The sequence below is a fragment of the Zophobas morio genome, unplaced genomic scaffold (assembly GCF_036711695.1).
Source record: "Zophobas morio isolate AGI-343-1 ecotype UQ-CSIRO unplaced genomic scaffold, CSIRO_AGI_Zmor_V1 ptg000040l, whole genome shotgun sequence".
Taxonomy (NCBI): Eukaryota; Metazoa; Arthropoda; class Insecta; order Coleoptera; family Tenebrionidae; genus Zophobas; species Zophobas morio.
The window spans coordinates 5,132,358-5,149,345 of NW_026972145.1; the positions used below are offsets into that span (position 1 = coordinate 5,132,358).

Sequence of the window (16,988 nt, forward strand, 5' to 3'; positions counted from 1 at the left end):
TTCATTTCAGTTCTTCGATATTTCAATTTTTCAAGTTTTCGAATTTTTCAAATGTTTCGATTTCTTAATCTTTTGATTTTTCGAATTCGCGGTTTTAGATTTTCTGTTTTTCACATGTCATTTTGTCAAATTTTCGATTTTTTAATTTTTCCAATTTGACTTTTATAAACTCTCAATTTTTCGATTTTTCAATTAATCGATGTTTTGATTTTCCCATTTCTTGACCTTCGAGTGTTTCGGTTTTTCTGTTCTTCAATTCTTTAATTTTTTGATTTTTCAGGTTTTTAATTTTTCAATTTTTCGATTTTTTAAGGTTTAGTCTATTTTTCGACTTCACTTTTTTGATTTTTCGATTTTTCAGTTTTTAGATATTTCAGTTTTAGGATTTTTCAATATTTCAATTCTTCGACTTTTCTATTTTTGACTTCTGGATTTTTCGATGTGTTTTACTTTTTCGATTTTTCAATTTTTGGATTTTTAAATTTTAGATCGTTCAATCTTTTGATATTTTAGTTTTTCAATATTTCTTAGTCTTTCGATTTTTCGACTTCCTGGTTTTAGATGTTCCATTTTTCAATTTTTCGATTTGGTAATTTTTCATTCCCGATTTATCGTGATTTGATTGTTCAGGTTTTCGATTTGTCAGTTTTTTTTCCAGTTTTCCATTTTTTCGTTTTTTTTATTTTTCCGCGTTTCCAATTTTTCAACTTTTAACTTTTTGTTTGTCGATTTCTCTATTTTTTCATTTTTCGACTTCATCACTTTTCGATTTCTCGTTCTTTTTATCATTCAATCTCTCAATTTTTCAATTTTTCGAATTTTAAGTTTTTTGATTTCTCGATTTATCGAGATTTGGATTTTCCGATATTTTGATTGTCAATTTATAGATTGTTCAGTTTTTAACTTTTTGATTTTGGCCTATTTCGGTTTCTCAATTCTTCGGCTTTTCGACTCCATGATTTCTTGATCTTTTGACTTTTCGATGTTTCGATTTTTCAGTTATCCGACTTTTTAAATTTGGGAGTTTCGATTTCTCAATTTTTCGTTATTCCTTTTTTGAATTTTACATTTTTTCGATTTAACTGTTTGTTCTTCTGTAGAGTGGGAAGTGAATTAATAAGAAGTAAAAAAAGCTATAATCGTAATGTTTTCTGTTGTACTTCTTGCTATAAGATTTATTTATTTCAAAAGAAAACAATGAGACAACGGGTGGGAGGGCGGGGCTAACTTTAACTTTTTCCAACCAGTCTTTTATAAGCAAGCGATTACGTCAAAAATGACACTTCGTTTTTGCTCATGGCATCTGGCAACGTTGCGAATGGTCATTAACAAATCGTAAAAAAGTCATGAGGTCAAATCCAAACTAGCGCAATTTGAAATTTTATTTCAAATATAATTATATACATACAACTTAATACAATCACACATCAACTAAATCCGACACGTGTTTTTTTTTGTGTTTATATAAACATGATTTAGTTTTACTTTTGTAAGGACACTGCCCGCATTCGTACCATTTAGCTTCAATTCCATTCAAATGGCAGCTATTTATATGACGCCTTAAATTACCCCGGCGATTCGATTTATATGGACAATTTTCGCATTGATGCGATTTGGATTTGGACACCAAATGGACCTTTCGATGCTCTTTTAAATTAACTTTGGTTTTAGCTTTGAACGAGCAATCTCCACAGTCGTACCACTTCACTTTTTTTTTGTTCACATGTTTCGCAATTACATGTTTTTTCAAACTATCTGAGTGTTTAGTTTTGAATGGGCAATGTTCACATTCGTACCACCTTATCTGTTCTTCGTCCAAGTGTTTCCGAATTATATGTACTCTTAAATCCGACTTCGCTTTAGTTTTATATGAACACTCTTTACACTGGTGCCATTTAACGTCTCGTTCGTTCACGTGTAAGCGATTTATGTGCCCTTTTAAACTTCTTTTGACTTTTGTTTTAAATGGGCATTGTTCACACTTGTACCATTCAGCACTTTGTTCATCTAAATGGACACGATTTATGTGATTCCTTAAGCCTTCATTATCCGCACTTTTAAATGAACACTTGTCACAAGCGTATCGTTTCTTTCTGACGTAAATCACACGTCGAGAAAGAATTAGTTTCTTCCCTGTGCATTCGGAAGTGTGCTGAAGCCACTTTAGTGAGAAATTTGTTCGAAAGTCGCAATTTTCGCAAACGTAATTTTGTATGCTGAAGTCCCCACTTGATAAATTGTCTCTAGATTCTCTCTTAGGGCCGTGATATTGAATAAAGTGTTGTTTGAACACAACCATTAATTCCGTTTGAAAATGGCAGTCTCTACAGTAATAAACTTCAATTTTTGAATTAGAACATGTAAATTTTTCCTTAGATCGGTGTCGTCGCACGTGATTCATTAAAAGAAATCGTGACGTTGTAAAATAGGGGCATTGAGTGCAGTTGTGAACATTTTTCTTTGAAGATTCCGACTTCAATATTAACATTTTGATTGCCTAAAACCGTTTGATTACACTAGAGAGAGGCAGTTGCAATTAGTTAAAATTGGAAATTCTCACCTGTGATAAATCTAACAGATTGAAATTTTTGTAGGTTATGAAACCATAGATGCACAGACAGAAAACCAGCATACGGTATTGGTGCATAAGAACATTCAGGACTGCCAACTTCGAAAAACAGTTGGCCTGAAAAAATCCCTAACTCTAGTGTCATTACAAAAAGGCGGGAAAGGCAAAACATCATTAATTGCTGTCACTATAGTCTGAACCATGGTAGAAGGAGACATGGTATAGGCATACGCATCGGGTGTGACGTCAAGTGGGGTGAAATTAGCGCGAAATTTAAAATACAATTCGTTATCCGACAACTAATTGACGTATTGGACAGAGCACTGACAACTCAAGCTGAAATTCCCTAGACTTCCCTAGCGAAGCTCACAAGAGTCACAAGGTCGTTGATGCCACCTAACGTCACAAATGGATGCGCAGACCATTTTTAAATTGGTACATCGGATGCCTATACCATGTCTCCTTCTACCATGGTCTGAACGCGCTTTTTCTATATTCTTCCAGAATGGAATCCATAAAGTGTTCTGTCTGTGACAAACAATTTAATTTTGTTACTTCCAGGAATAGACATTTTAGGCGTTTTCACCGTGATCAAAGTGTTGGTAGGATTTGCAAAACAAAGATTTTTTGTCCATTGTGTGGAGATGAACCAGAGAGAAACTTGAAATCCCATGAAGAACTCAAAACTCATCTTGAAATAAAGCATAATATAACATTAGAGGTAGAAGAATTGATACTAAGTCATGAAGATTTTAAAAATTGGATTTGCGAAGAACGAAGAGATGTTAAATATATTAGTCGAAAGCAAAAGAAAGATGTGCGTTACCGCTATCAGCTGATATATTATAACTGCAACAGAAGCTACAATGGTACATTATTATTGTAATTTGTTAAGAATATATTGTATTATTGGACATTTTAGGCTATGAAAGTAAAGCGTTTAAGAGATTTCCAAAGGCAGGGGGTTGCAAGAAAATCTGTGGTACTTGTCCATCAAGAATCACTGCAAAAATTTTTGATGAAGGTATGTTATCTATGTGCACACTTTACTGTATATTAATTGCATCAATTGTTTATAGGAACAGTGAAAATTAAATATATAAAAACACATGTAGGACATGAAGATGAGCTGAGATATCAAGGGTTGACAAAAAATGAAAAACAAGAAATTTATTCAAAATTGAAGAATGAAGTATGTAAAAAGAGAATATTAGAAGATGCTCGGACCATTAAAGGGGATAAATTGGAAAGACTACACTTATTAACAAAAATGGATTTGAGAAACATGAGTCAAAGTTTATCGAAAACTAGAAATGCTGATGATATGGCTGCAACACACAATAAAGGTTTTCCATGAATGGAATCAAAGTGGCCAAAATTATGGGTTTTTATTTAAACAAATTGGTAATGTATATGATTTATTATTTTGTTAGCATGTGGTTTTTTTACAATTAAAATTTTTGTTTAAAATCTGTGAATTAAGAGAAATATTCATGCATGTAGATTGTAGTTGGTGGTGTTGGTTGTTTAGCACATGCTTAGCTTGGCTTGTAGGGGAAAGGCATTCCATTCTTGGAAATGAAGATTTTGCAGTGGGCTTTATGAACCAGGTGATGGAATCTAAATTGAAACAATTCACAAATATTATTTGTATGGATGGGACGCACAACACAAATATTAGAGGATGGGAGTTAACAACAGTTTTAGTTAAAGATGATAGGGGTGTTGGTTTTCCCGTTGCATTTTTAGTGTCTAGTAGAAAAGATCAGTTAATTTTTGAAATTTTTTTAGATGCTTTAAAGAAAAAAGTTGGTGAAAAATTATGTCCCACCTATTTTATGACAGATGATGACCCAAAATATTATAATGCATGGATAAACGTTATGGAAACAAAACCAAGACATTTATTGTGTAGTTGGCATATTATTATTATTATAAAAAATTGGAACATTCAAGCAAAATTAAAAAATACAGAATTGAAGAAAAATATGAAGACCGAGATGGGAAAAATTTTAAAGGAAACAAATGAAGATAAATTTAAAGAGCTATACGACAGTTATTTTCAGATACTTTTTGAAGCGGGGGAAATTAATTTTTTGAATTATTTAAAAAAACATTATTTTCAGAATATGGAACGTATTAAAATGTGGGCTCACTGTTACAGACTAAATGCTGGGATTAATACAAATATGGGAATTGAAAGTCTGAACAAATTTATTAAATATGATGAGTTGAATAAGAAGAGAAATAATACAATAGAGAAGTTATTGGATATGTTAGACAGAGTAGTGGAAGACAAGGAATGGAACAGAATAATAGAAACAGAAAGACCTTCTACAGAAACGTATCAAAGCAGAATTGTAAGAGACAGACATAGAAAAGCAGAAAATTTACAAAATATGGTGGAGGAAGTTGGTTTTGGAGAGTTTTCAGTAAGATCTAATTCCAGTAAGATTTATAAGGTTGTGTATGGAGACAGAGTGTGTAGAAATGATTGTAGGCTCATGTATTGTGTAGTTTGCCAAATCTGTTTGCATCATTATAAATGCCAGTATCCTGAGTTTATGGTAAAAAATAACATGCATATGGTTGCTTTGTTTGAAAGGGAACGGTATGAATGTGGGTTAGGGCAGACTAAAGACACTTTTACAGATCTAGAAGAACATAATTATTGCAAGAGAGTACTAATGGAAACAGAAAATGAACACAATTATTGTGATATGCAGAAAAATGAAGAAGTAAAAATGTTAATAGAAAATAATCAGCAAACACCGTTGCCATTGGATGATGAAACTTTTCGAAAATTAAAGCAGGAGTCACTTAATAACACTTTGAATGCACTTAACATAGATGATTTTAAAGAACTGATGAGCAATATTGATGGATGGTTAAGAAAAAAAAACGAGAAGACTTTAACAAAGAAAAGAGTGCAAGAGACGCAGCAATATTATCCCGTAAGTGAAGAAATATGAAGCAACACTAGTAAAAATGAGTGGATTTTTGTAACATGAGTTATTAATACGTTCTCATAGAATCACCTTTATAAATAATAGGATGAAAATTTTATTTCTACAATTTAGTAATTATAATTTTTATTACTGCTACTATTACAATCTATTTTTCTGTTAGGTAAAGATGAATTCTGTTGTTGTATTTTTTGTTGATTCAGATTATATCTATAAAGCAAATACAATTTTTTTACAAATACATTTCTATTTTATGCGTTTTTTGTATGTTACGCTTGATTGAAATAGCACATTAATTATTTAAAAAAACTAAAGTTGTATTATTAAGTTTCATTATGTTGGGTAAAAGACGCAATAATCATATACAATTATAATCACATACGTTGGTTATTCAATGCAAGTAGGTATGTCTGGAGGAAAGCATGATTATACAGTTTTTGGTGTGAACCTAAGTACATTAATATTAAATTTTAAGGCAGGTTATACGCAAACACAAACGATGATCAACTTATTATGAATTATATTTATCATTTCGATACTAATTCTGTTGTGATAACTGGGGGTTAATCCATTTGGTAATTCGATGAGATTACATATATTTCAATTTGCCACATTTTTTAAATGACAAGTGTAAACACCTACGTTTGAATTTACCGGGTTTTTCAATGACACCTCAGGCATGCGCATACATACAGGTTCTTAGGCACAAATACCGTATGCTCAGAAAACCACTTAACTATCTAGGGTTTTTTACTGGAGAGGTTGGTGGAATACAGTGACAGGACAGATGTCCATTAGGTTACTCTTCCGCGCAGACTAGCCCTCTTCCGTGAAGATATCGACGTTACATCTTTTTTCTAATTCAATGCTTTCCATTAAAAATAATTTCAAAAACGACAGAACACACGTGGAAAGTCAAATGTTGTTTGTATTAGGAATAACATTATTTTTAGTGCAACACGTCAACTAATAGTGATTGCATCTGATGAACGATTCGAGTGACATAAGGTTGTTTGCTGTTTTGTTAGGTTAGAACCTTTTCGGAATGCACTCAGAACATAATTCGGATCGTAATCAACGAGATTCAGGTAACTAAAACTGCAACTGCTTATATGTATAGTGTAATAAAACGATTTTAGGCACCGAAATGCCAACTTTGGAATATTCGAACGCACTCTCGCCACCGGGAATATCTTCGTGGAAAAACGTGCACAACTGTAAACTATGTCCGTATTTTTCGACATCCTTTTTTCTTATGGTGAACCACGTCAGGGGACACCGCTCGTCTCTGGAAAAATTTAAGTGCGAAAACGCCAAAATTGAATCGTATTACTGTAAAGACTGCAATTTTAAAACGGAACTAACAGTTTTGTTCAAGCAACACATTGATAAACATCACAGCAAAAGAAAATCTGGGGAAGATGTATCAAGTGAGGATTTCTCCATTCAGAACTACATTTGCGACTGTGATTTCAAAACAAATTTCTTGTTAAAGTGGATTGAGCATACTTCAGCATGCTTAGGAAAGAAGAAGAAGAGGGAGCAGAGATTCATATTTTCTTCCTATTTTATACAAAGGGATTTATATAATTTAAACCGTCGTATAGAAAATATGGCCTATTTAGATGAACAAGATGTTACATGGCACGAATGCAAACAGTGTTCGTTTAAAACAAGATGGAAAAGATATTTAAAAATGCACGTGAGTGAAATACATCTAAATAAAAAAACTAAGTGGTTCGAATGTAAAAAGTGCCCATACAAAACTGAATCAAAGTCGCATTTAAAAAATCATATCACTTGTAAACATACTGATGAAGGTGAAATTAAGTGGTACAAATGTTGCAGCTGTTCATATAAAACTAAAAGAAAAGACAATTTAAAAATACATCAAACGATCCACTATTCAAATGCCAAATCGTTCCAGTGCCAATATTGTCCATTTCAGACTAAATTGAAAAATCAATTAAATGAACACCTCTACATCCACGAAAGCGATATTAAAAGGTACGAGTGTGTTCAGTGCCCATTCAAAACTAAACACAAACCAGATTTGAAAAAACACATAAATCGTACCCATTTAAACGACCAAGATAGCGAATGGCACAAGTGTGAAAAATGCATATTTAGGACTAAGATCAAGTCCCATTTAAAAAGGCACATAAATAACAAACACTCGAAGGATGAAGACGTTAAATGGTACGAATGCAAAGAATGTTCATTCAAAACTAAGTATAAATCAAGCTTAAATGATCACGTGAGTGTGAAACATCGAAACGAAGAAAGCGTTAAGTGGTACGAATGCCAAAATTGCTCATTCAAAACCACACGCATGCCGTATTTAAGAAAACATGTGAATTATCGACATTTGGACGAAGAGATTCAGTGGTACGAATGTGCGGTCTGTTCGTTTAAAACTAAAATTAAAGATAGTCTAAAAAAGCACATAACTGCGCGCCATGTGGAGATTAAATCGTTTCAATGCCAATATTGCCCGTATAAGGCTAAACTGAAAAGGTATTTAAACCTTCATATGAATCGGTGCCATTCAGATAAAAAGCATGAGAAATAATACAAATGCCAAGAGTGTCGTGGAGAAGGTGTGGAATGGTACAAATGAGTATTGAAGATGTGTCTGTACAAACTAATATGTAGGTTATGCTGTATGAAAAAATTCCAAGTTAATAAACTGTGTGACGTAACGAGTATTGATTTAATATAGACCCAAACCAGAGAACATAGAGAAGCGTCATAGTTTAAATTAAATGACGGTTGAGGACTCCTCGACTTATGTTGGCAACAGTGTTCGTTTCTAACTAGGAATAAAATTAACTAGCTTTTCAATTTTTCTATTTTTTCAGGTTTCGATTTTTCAACTTCATTTTTTTGATTTTTCGATTTCTCAATTTTGAAATTTTTTAATTTCTCAGTTTTTCGACATTTCAGTTTTAGGATTTTTCAGTTTACTTATTATTCAATTTTTCGACCTTACGATTTTGCAGATTTTTGATTTTCCAATTTTTCGATTCTTTAGATTCTCAGTTTTTGGATATTTCAGTTTTGGGATTTTTCAATATTTCTGTTCTTCGACTTTTCCATTTTTGACTTCTGGATTTTTCGATGTGTCGACTTCTTACTTTTTCGATTTTTAGATTTCTCAATTTTTTTGTATTTTAATTTTTCAATATTTAAAATTTTAGATTTTTCTATTTCTCGATTTTTCATTTTAGCTCTTCCATATTTCAATTTTTCAAATGTTTCGATTTCTTAATCTTTCGATTTTTCGACTTTCCGGTTTTAGATTTTCTGTTTTTCAATTGTCGTTTTTTCAAATTTTCGATTTTTCAATTTTTCAAATTTGACATTTATAAACTGTTAATTTTTCGATTTTTCAATTAATCGATGTTTTGATTTTCCCATTTCTTGACTTTCGAGGGTTTCGATATTTCTGTTCTATTCTTTAATTTTTCGATTTTTCAAGTTTTTGATTTTTCATTTTTTAGTTTTTTGAAGGTTTCGATTTTTCGACTTCACTTTATGGATTTTTCGATTGCTCAATTTTTTGACTTTTTAGGTTCTCAGTTTTTGGATATTTCAGTTTTCGGATTTTTCAGGTTTTCCCATTTTTCAGTTTTTCTTTCATTTTTCAGTTTTTCGATATCTCAGTTTTGGGATTTTTCATTATTTTGATTCTTCTTCGACTTTTCGATTTTTGACTCCTGGATTTTCCGATGTGTCGACTTTTTTCCTTTTTCGATTTTTAAATTTTAGATTTTTTAATTTTTAAAATTTTAGATTTTTCGATTTCTCGATTTTTCATTTCAGTTCTGCGATATTTCAATTTTTCAACTTTTCGAATTTTTCAAATGTTTCGATTTCTTAATCTTTTGATTTTTCGAATTCTCGGTTTTAGATTTTCTGTTTTTCACATGTCATTTTGTCAAATTTTCGATTTTTCAATTTTTCAAATTTGACATTTATAAACTGTTAATTTTTCGATTTTTCAATTAATCGATGTTTTGATTTTCCCATTTCTTGATTTTCGAGGATTTCGATATTCCTGTTCAATTCTTTAATTTTTCGATTTTTCAGGTTTTTGATTTTTTATTTTTTAGTTTTTTAAGGTTTCGATTTTTCGACTTCACTTTATGGATTTTTCGATTGCTCAATTTTTTGACTTTTTAGGTTCTCAGTTTTTGGATATTTCAGTTTTCGGCTTTTTCTTTTTTTCCCATTTTTCAGTTTTTCTTTCATTTTTTAGTTTTTCGATATCTCAGTTTTGGGATTTTTCAATATTTTGATTCTTCAACTTTTCGATTTTTCAAATTTTCGATTTTTAAATTTTAGATTTTTTAATTTTTAAAATTTTAGATTTTTCGATTTTTCATTTCAGTTCTGCGATATTTCAATTTTTCAACTTTTTGAATTTTTCAAATGTTTCGATTTCTTAATCTTTTGATTTTTCGAATTCTCGGTTTTAGATTTTCTGTTTTTCACATGTCATTTTTTCAAATTTTCGATTTTTCAATTTTTCAAATTTGACATTTATAAACTGTTAATTTTTCGATTTTTCAATTAATCGATGTTTTGATTTTCCCATTTCTTGACTTTCGAGGATTTCGATATTCCTGTTCAATTCTTTAATTTTTCGATTTTTCAGGTTTTTGATTTTTCATTTTTTAGTTTTTTAAGGTTTCGATTTTTCGACTTCACTTTATGGATTTTTCGATTGCTCAATTTTTTGACTTTTTAGGTTCTCAGTTTTTGGATATTTCAGTTTTCGGATTTTTCAGGTTTTCCCATTTTTCAGTTTTTCTTTCATTTTTCAGTTTTTCGATATCTCAGTTTTGGGATTTTTCAATATTTTGATTCTTCAACTTTTTGATTTTTCAAATTTTCGATTTTTAAATTTTCGATTTTTTAATTTTTAAAATTTTAGATTTTTCGATTTCTCGATTTTTCATTTCAGTTCTTCGATATTTCAATTTTTCAAGTTTTCGAATTTTTCAAATGTTTCGATTTCTTAATCTTTTGATTTTTCGAATTCTCGGTTTTAGATTTTCTGTTTTTCACATATCATTTTGTCAAATTTTCGATTTTTCAATTTTTCAAATTTGACATTTATAAACTGTTAATTTTTCGATTTTTCAATTAATCGATGTTTTGATTTTCCCATTTCTTGACTTTCGAGGATTTCGATATTCCTGTTCAATTCTTTAATTTTTCGATTTTTCAGGTTTTTGATTTTTCATTTTTTAGTTTTTTTAAGGTTTCGATTTTTCGACTTCACTTTATGGATTTTTCGATTGCTCAATTTTTTGACTTTTTAGGTTCTCAGTTTTTGGATATTTCAGTTTTCGGCTTTTTCTGGTTTTCCCATTTTTCAGTTTTTCGATATCTCAGTTTTGGTATTTTTCAATATTTTGATTCTTCAACTTTTCGATTTTTAAATTTTAGATTTTTTAATTTTTAAAGTTTAGATTTTTCGATTTCTCGATTTTTCATTTCAGTTCTGCGATATTTCAATTTTTCAAGTTTTCGAATGTTTCCAATGTTTCCATTTCTTAATCTTTTGATTTTTCGACTACCCGGTTTTAGATTTTCTGTTTTTCAATTGTCATTTGGCAACTTTTCGATTTTTTAATTTTTCAAATTTGACTTTTATAAACTCTCAATTTTTAGATTTTCCAATTAATCGATGTTTTGATTTTCCTGTTTTTCAATTCTTTAATTTTTTGATTTTTCAGGTGTTTGATCTTTCAATTTTTCGATTTTTTAAAGTTTCGACTTCACTTTATGGATTTTTCGATTGCTCAATTTTTTGACTTTTTAGGTTCTCAGTTTTTAGATATTTCAGTTTTCGGATTTTTCAGGTTTTCCCATTTTTCAGTTTTTCTTTCAATTTTCAGTTTTTCGATATTTCAGTTTTGGGATTTTTCAATATTTTGATTCTTCGACTTTTCGATTTTTGACTCGTGGATTTTTAGATGTGTCGATTTTTTTACTTTTCGATTTTTCGATTTTTAAATTTTAGATTTTTTAATTTTTAAAGTTTTATATTCTTCGATTTTTCATTTCAGTTCTGCGATATTTCAATTTTTCAAGTTTTCGAATGTTTCGGTATCTTAATCTTATGATTTTTCGACTACCCGGTTTTAGATTTTCTGTTTTTCAATTGTCATTTTGTCAAATTTTCGATTTTTTAATTTTTCAAATTTGATTTTTGTAAACTCTCAATTTTTGTTTTTGCAATTTTTTCAGGTTTTCGATTTATCAGTTTTTCAATTTTTTATTTTGGTCTATTTCGGTTTATCATTTTTTCCAGTTTTCCATTTTTTCGTTTTTTTTTATTTTTCCGCTATTCCAATTTTTCAACTTTTAACTTTTTGTTTGTCGATTTCTCTATTTTTCAATTTTTCGACTTCATAACTTTTCGATTTCTCGTTCTTTTGATCATTCAATCTCTCAATTTTTCAATTTTTCGAATTTTAAGTTTTTTGATTTCTCGATTTATCGAGATTTGGATTTTCCGATATTTTGATTGTCAATTTATAAATTGTTCAATTTTTAACTTTTCGATTTTTCGATTTTGACCTATTTCGGTTTCTCAATTCTTCGACTTTTTGACTCCATGATGTCTTGATCTTTTGATTTTTCGATTTCTCGGTTTTTCGATTTTCCAGTTTTTCGATGTTTCGGTTTCTCAGTTATCCGACTTTTTAAATTTGGGAGTTTCAACTTTTTCTCAATTTTTCGTTATTTGATTTTTAAATTTTAGATTTTTGAATTTTACATTTTTTCGATTTTCTGATGTTTCATTTTTCGATTTTCAGTTCTTCGATATTTCGATTTTTCAATGTTTCGGTTTTACGATTTTTGAAGGTTTCGATTTTTCAAATTTTCGATTATTTTAATTTTTCATTTTTTTTCTCACTGTTAATATCATACAGTGTATTGAAAACAAGTTTTTTTATTGGCATCGACTATTAAATTTGGCGCTTGAGGACTCCAATGTCAATAAGGGTGGTTTTGCAAAATCAGACTGTATGTCGCATCTATATTAATCTATGCCCAAACTACAGTATAGATATCTATACTACGATTTGACGTTTCATTTATGCAACACACAATACACACACCAAATATTGCAAAGGGTAATTAATGCAAAAACTTTATTAATATTGGAAAGTACAAAAAAAAATCTTCACAAATTACTTTTGTTCTTAGTTTTGAAAGTACATTAGACTTTTTAGTCCTCCAAATGCCGCGCTTTTATGTGTTTCTTTAAATATGGGCGCGTTTTTGTTTTGTATTGACATTTTTCACAATTGAACCATTTGACCTCATTTCCCTTCATATGGCATGCATTCCCAATCAAATGCACGGTTAACACATGCCTCCTCAAATTCGAACTATCTCTAGTCTTGTACGGACACTGTTGACATTCGTACCACTTGGCGTTCTTCGCGTCCAAATGACAAACGTTCACGTGTCTCTTCAAATACGTGTTGCATTTACATCTAAACGAGCACTGTTTACATTCATACCACTTGGCGTCTTGATCGTCCAGATGCCGTGCGTTAATGTGTTTTTTCAAACTGCCTTTATCTTTGCTCTTGAAAGCACACAAAGTGCAGTGGTGCCACTCGATTTCGTCCTCGTCTAAATGCCGCGCGTTTATGTGCGAATTTAAACATTGTCGGGATTTCGTTTTGTATTCGCATTGCTCACAGTTGTACCATTTGAAGCCGCCTTGGTTCAAATGTATCGCATTCATCAGATGTCTCTGTAAAACCCCCTCGTATTTTGTTTTAAAAGGACACTCTGTACAGTGATGCCACGTGATTCTTTGTCCTTTCAAATGCTGGGTTATCACGTGCCGTTTTAAATTGGAAGTATCTCTAGTCTTGTACGGGCACTGGTGGCATTCGTACCATTTGCCGTCCTCTTTGTCTGAATGACAATTGATCACGTGTTGTCTCACACATTGGTTGTGTTTTGATCGAAATGAGCACTGTTTACAGTTGTACCATTTGGCGTCAAGGTCGTCCACATGTCGTGCGTTAATGTGCCCTTTCAAACCCGCTTTGTCTTTGCTCCTGAAGGTACACTCACCACAGTGGTGCCACTTGATTTTGTCCTCGTCCAAGTGCCGCTTTCGTATGTGTCTACTTAAATTTTTGCGGTTTTTGTTTTGGTAGTGGCATTTTTCACACTTGTACCACTTGATGTCTTTTTCTTCGTGATGCCCCTGAATGTGCTGTTTCGAATTTGGTTGGTCTTTACTTTGTTGACACTGTTTCATGTGACGTAACCATTTAAGCGAAAAATGCGTCTCAAAGCCGCACTTTCCACAAACGTACTTTTGATTATTGTGTTGTACAATTAAATCGTTGTTTTCTTGTTTGATTCCATGACGGTCTTTAATGTGTCGCTTCAAAAGCAACGTTAATTCGGTTTTAAAATTGCAGTCTTTGCAATGGTAAGAATCAAGGGGGTTTTCACAGTTGAAATATGGCAAGGCCGACTGATGAAAGCCAATGTGGTTCATCATCAGAAAAAACGATGTTGTAACGAATGGGCGAATTTTACAAAGGTGAACTTTTACCAGGGAAGACTTCCTGTGTGTCTTGTAAGCTGCGGAATATTTCAAAGTTTCCGTCTTTACTAGTCTGAAATTCATGCAGCATTGTTACGTTAAAAGTTTATTATAAAAACGAATCTTGTGTTACGTACCTGTAAATTAAATTAAAAACAATTCAAAATGTTTTCGACATAACCTCATAACGTTGGTACTTTTAGGGGTTTCATGTTGGTATTAAATTCGCTAAATAGATTCAGAGTATGCAACATGTAATACACGTACCTGTCATTTACATTTATACGTTCGAATCAAGTTCATTCAGCAGATAAGTAATTTAATGTTTTTTTAAGTTTCGTGACCTTTAGAGTTTGAAAAATTATGTCTCTTGTTTCCGTCCGAATTGTAAAATTCTTAGTTTTCTACGAGAAATTACCATGTGAAATATATTCTTAAGTAATCGTGTTTTACAAAGAAAACTAAATGTATTAATTAAGAAAGAAAACCAAAAGAGAAACTCCACCCATCCGTCTCGATCTCAATCGTGATGAATTTTTCATTCGTTGTCAGATCGAGAGGCGGAGCTTAATTGAAGATCATATTTGTCTACAAAAATTTACCATTTTAAACATGTTTTAAGTCTCTTGTTCCGAAAAGGCGACTACGTATTATTAAGAAAAAAATGCTAAATATAAGCCCCGCCCACCCACCCTATCTCAATTCTGATGATTTTTTTTTATTCGTCGTAAGCCGAGGGGCGGAGCTGAATTGCAAAATCGATATTTCCCTACACAAATTTACCATTTTAAATATGCTTTAAGTTGCTTGAGGTGAAAAGAAAGAAAACAATTTGGTTTTTGGGTGTTTCGATTTTTTTTAATTTTAAGTTTTTCAGGTAAATTTTATCCCCAACACTTCACTAGAAATTTACCCTATGTACACATATTAGAAAAAAGAAGGCATAATATTTATAAGTAGCTAATTTTTTACAACAAGCAACTTAAAACGTGTTTAAAATGGTAAATCTGTATAGGGAAATATCGATTTTGCAATTATTAGATAGGGTGGGTGGGTGGGCGGGGCTTACATTTTGTCTTTTTTTTTCTGAGTATACATAACCATCTTTTCACAACTTACTGGGATTTCAATGTTTTCATTTTTTGATTGTTCAATTTCTCGATTTTTTGAATTTTTAGTTTTTGATACGATTTTCTTTTTCAATTTTCAGTTTTTCAATTTATTAACTTTACGATACTTCAGTTTTGCTCGATTTCGATTTCTCAATTTTTGGACATCTTACTGTTGGGATTTTTCAATTTATCGATTCTTCATATTTTCGGTTTCTCGAATTTCTTCATTTTTCGAATTCTCAATTTTCCGATGTTTCAGTTTTACGATTTTTAAATTTTTTTATTTTTCGGTTTTCAATTTTTGACGTTTCTAAATTTTTCGATTTCTCAATTTTTCGATTAACTGATTTTTTGATTTTTCCGTTTCTCTATTTCTCTATTTGTCAATTCTTTCTTCAATTGTGATTTTTCAATTTTTCGATTTCTGAATTTTTCAATGTTTCAGTTTTGGATTTTTTCACTTTTCCGATTCTTCAATTTTCTTTCCATTTTTCAGTTTTTCAAGATTTCAGTTTTGAATTTTTTCACTTTTTCGATGTTTCAATTTTCCTTCCATTTTTCAGTTTTTCAGTATTTTAGTTCTGGGATTTTGCAATGTTTCGGGTTCTTCAATTTTTCCATTTTTTGATGTTTAGATTTCTCGGATTTTCAATTTTTCGATAGGTATTTTAATTTTTCAATTTTTAACTTCTAGATTTTCCGTTAATTTTTTTGGTTTCCTTGAAGTTTTGATTTGTTGATTATTCGATTTTTCAAGTTCTCGGTTTTCCAATTCTTCGATTTTTAAATTGTTTAATTTTTAGATCGTTCAATTTCTCGATTTTTAGATTTTTCAATTTTTCGGTTTACCGATTTTTTTTCATTTATAATGTTTCAATTTTTCAATTATTAACTTTTCGATTTTTCAATTTTCGTCTAATTTGATTTCTTAATTTTTTGATTTTTTGACTCCTCTACTGTTGATGTTTTGATTTCTCGATGTTTCAGTATTTGAACATTCCGATGTTTCGATTTTTCGACTTTTTGGCTTTTCGAGTGTTCAATTTTTTGAATTTTGAATTTTAGATTTTTGTTTTTTTGATTTTTTTGGTGTTTCGATTTCCCAATTCTTCAATTTTTCGATATTATAATTTTTCAATTTTTCGAATTTTTAAATTTTTGATTTTTCTTTTCTTTTATTTCTCAATTTTTGGATTTTTAAAATTTTACATTTTTCGATTTTACTATTTTTTGATGCTTGGATTTCTCAATTTTTCAAGTTTTCAATACTCATTTTTTCAGGATTTGATTATTGAGAACTTTTCAATTTCTGGATTTTCAATTTTCAGATATTTTAATATTTTGGTTTTTTAATGTTTCGATTTTTGGGTGTTTTGATTTTTCGATTTTTAAAGTTTTTGATCTTTTCACAACAAGAAACTTAAAACATTGTCAAAATGGTACATTTTGCAAGAAAATATTCATTTTGCAATTATGGGGTGCACCAAATGAAGACACTATTATCATAAAACAGAATAAGAAAAAATGAATAATATTGAAAAATGAAAGAATCGAAAAATCGAAATGTCAAAAAATGTGAAAATCTAGAAAATAAAAAAAAATGCATGCCTTGGGTAAAAATTCAATACAGATTCATAAACCACGAGCAGAGAAGTATGTCATTTTATACAATTTAATAGCTATTTATGGTATAAGTGAATAAAGGGAATTTTATCCAACGAAAAAACAGTTTAGCACACGAG

The 16,988-nt window shown here is 30.6% G+C and overlaps 3 protein-coding genes and 1 long non-coding RNA gene across 5 annotated transcripts; 2 read left to right on the forward strand and 2 right to left on the reverse strand.

The window, feature by feature from the left end:
- Positions 1-1,352: 1,352 nt before the first annotated feature.
- LOC135140576 (zinc finger Y-chromosomal protein-like) lies at positions 1,353-2,900 on the reverse strand. 2 transcript variants are annotated; one of them, XR_010282265.1, is made up of 2 exons: positions 2,561-2,900; positions 1,353-2,516 (listed from the first exon to the last, which is right to left on the reverse strand). XR_010282265.1 is itself a non-coding variant. In XM_064071184.1 (2 exons), the coding sequence occupies exons 1-2, from the start codon at positions 2,645-2,647 to the stop codon at positions 1,421-1,423; spliced, it is 1,164 nt and encodes a 387-aa protein (XP_063927254.1). In that variant the 5' UTR covers positions 2,648-2,900; the 3' UTR covers positions 1,353-1,420. The 2 variants fall into 2 exon arrangements, 1 of the variants encoding a protein (XP_063927254.1); XM_064071184.1 differs by having other exon boundaries at positions 1,353-2,497.
- Positions 2,901-3,023: 123 nt separating this feature from the next.
- LOC135140577 (uncharacterized) lies at positions 3,024-5,551 on the forward strand. The gene is made up of 4 exons (XR_010282266.1): positions 3,024-3,438; positions 3,492-3,593; positions 3,649-3,973; positions 4,124-5,551. It is a non-coding gene; the product is annotated as an uncharacterized LOC135140577 (long non-coding RNA).
- Positions 5,552-6,333: 782 nt separating this feature from the next.
- On the forward strand, positions 6,334-8,237 carry LOC135140420 (zinc finger protein 711-like). Its single transcript, XM_064070952.1, has 2 exons — positions 6,334-6,623; positions 6,675-8,237. Exons 1-2 carry the CDS (start codon positions 6,581-6,583, stop codon positions 8,105-8,107), a joined length of 1,476 nt encoding a protein of 491 aa, XP_063927022.1. The 5' UTR covers positions 6,334-6,580; the 3' UTR covers positions 8,108-8,237.
- Positions 8,238-12,735: 4,498 nt separating this feature from the next.
- Positions 12,736-14,330, reverse strand: LOC135140489 (zinc finger Y-chromosomal protein-like). Its single transcript, XM_064071063.1, has 2 exons — positions 14,272-14,330; positions 12,736-14,207 (listed from the first exon to the last, which is right to left on the reverse strand). The coding sequence occupies exon 2, from the start codon at positions 14,087-14,089 to the stop codon at positions 12,785-12,787; it is 1,305 nt and encodes a 434-aa protein (XP_063927133.1). The 5' UTR covers positions 14,090-14,207; positions 14,272-14,330; the 3' UTR covers positions 12,736-12,784.
- Positions 14,331-16,988: the final 2,658 nt, after the last annotated feature.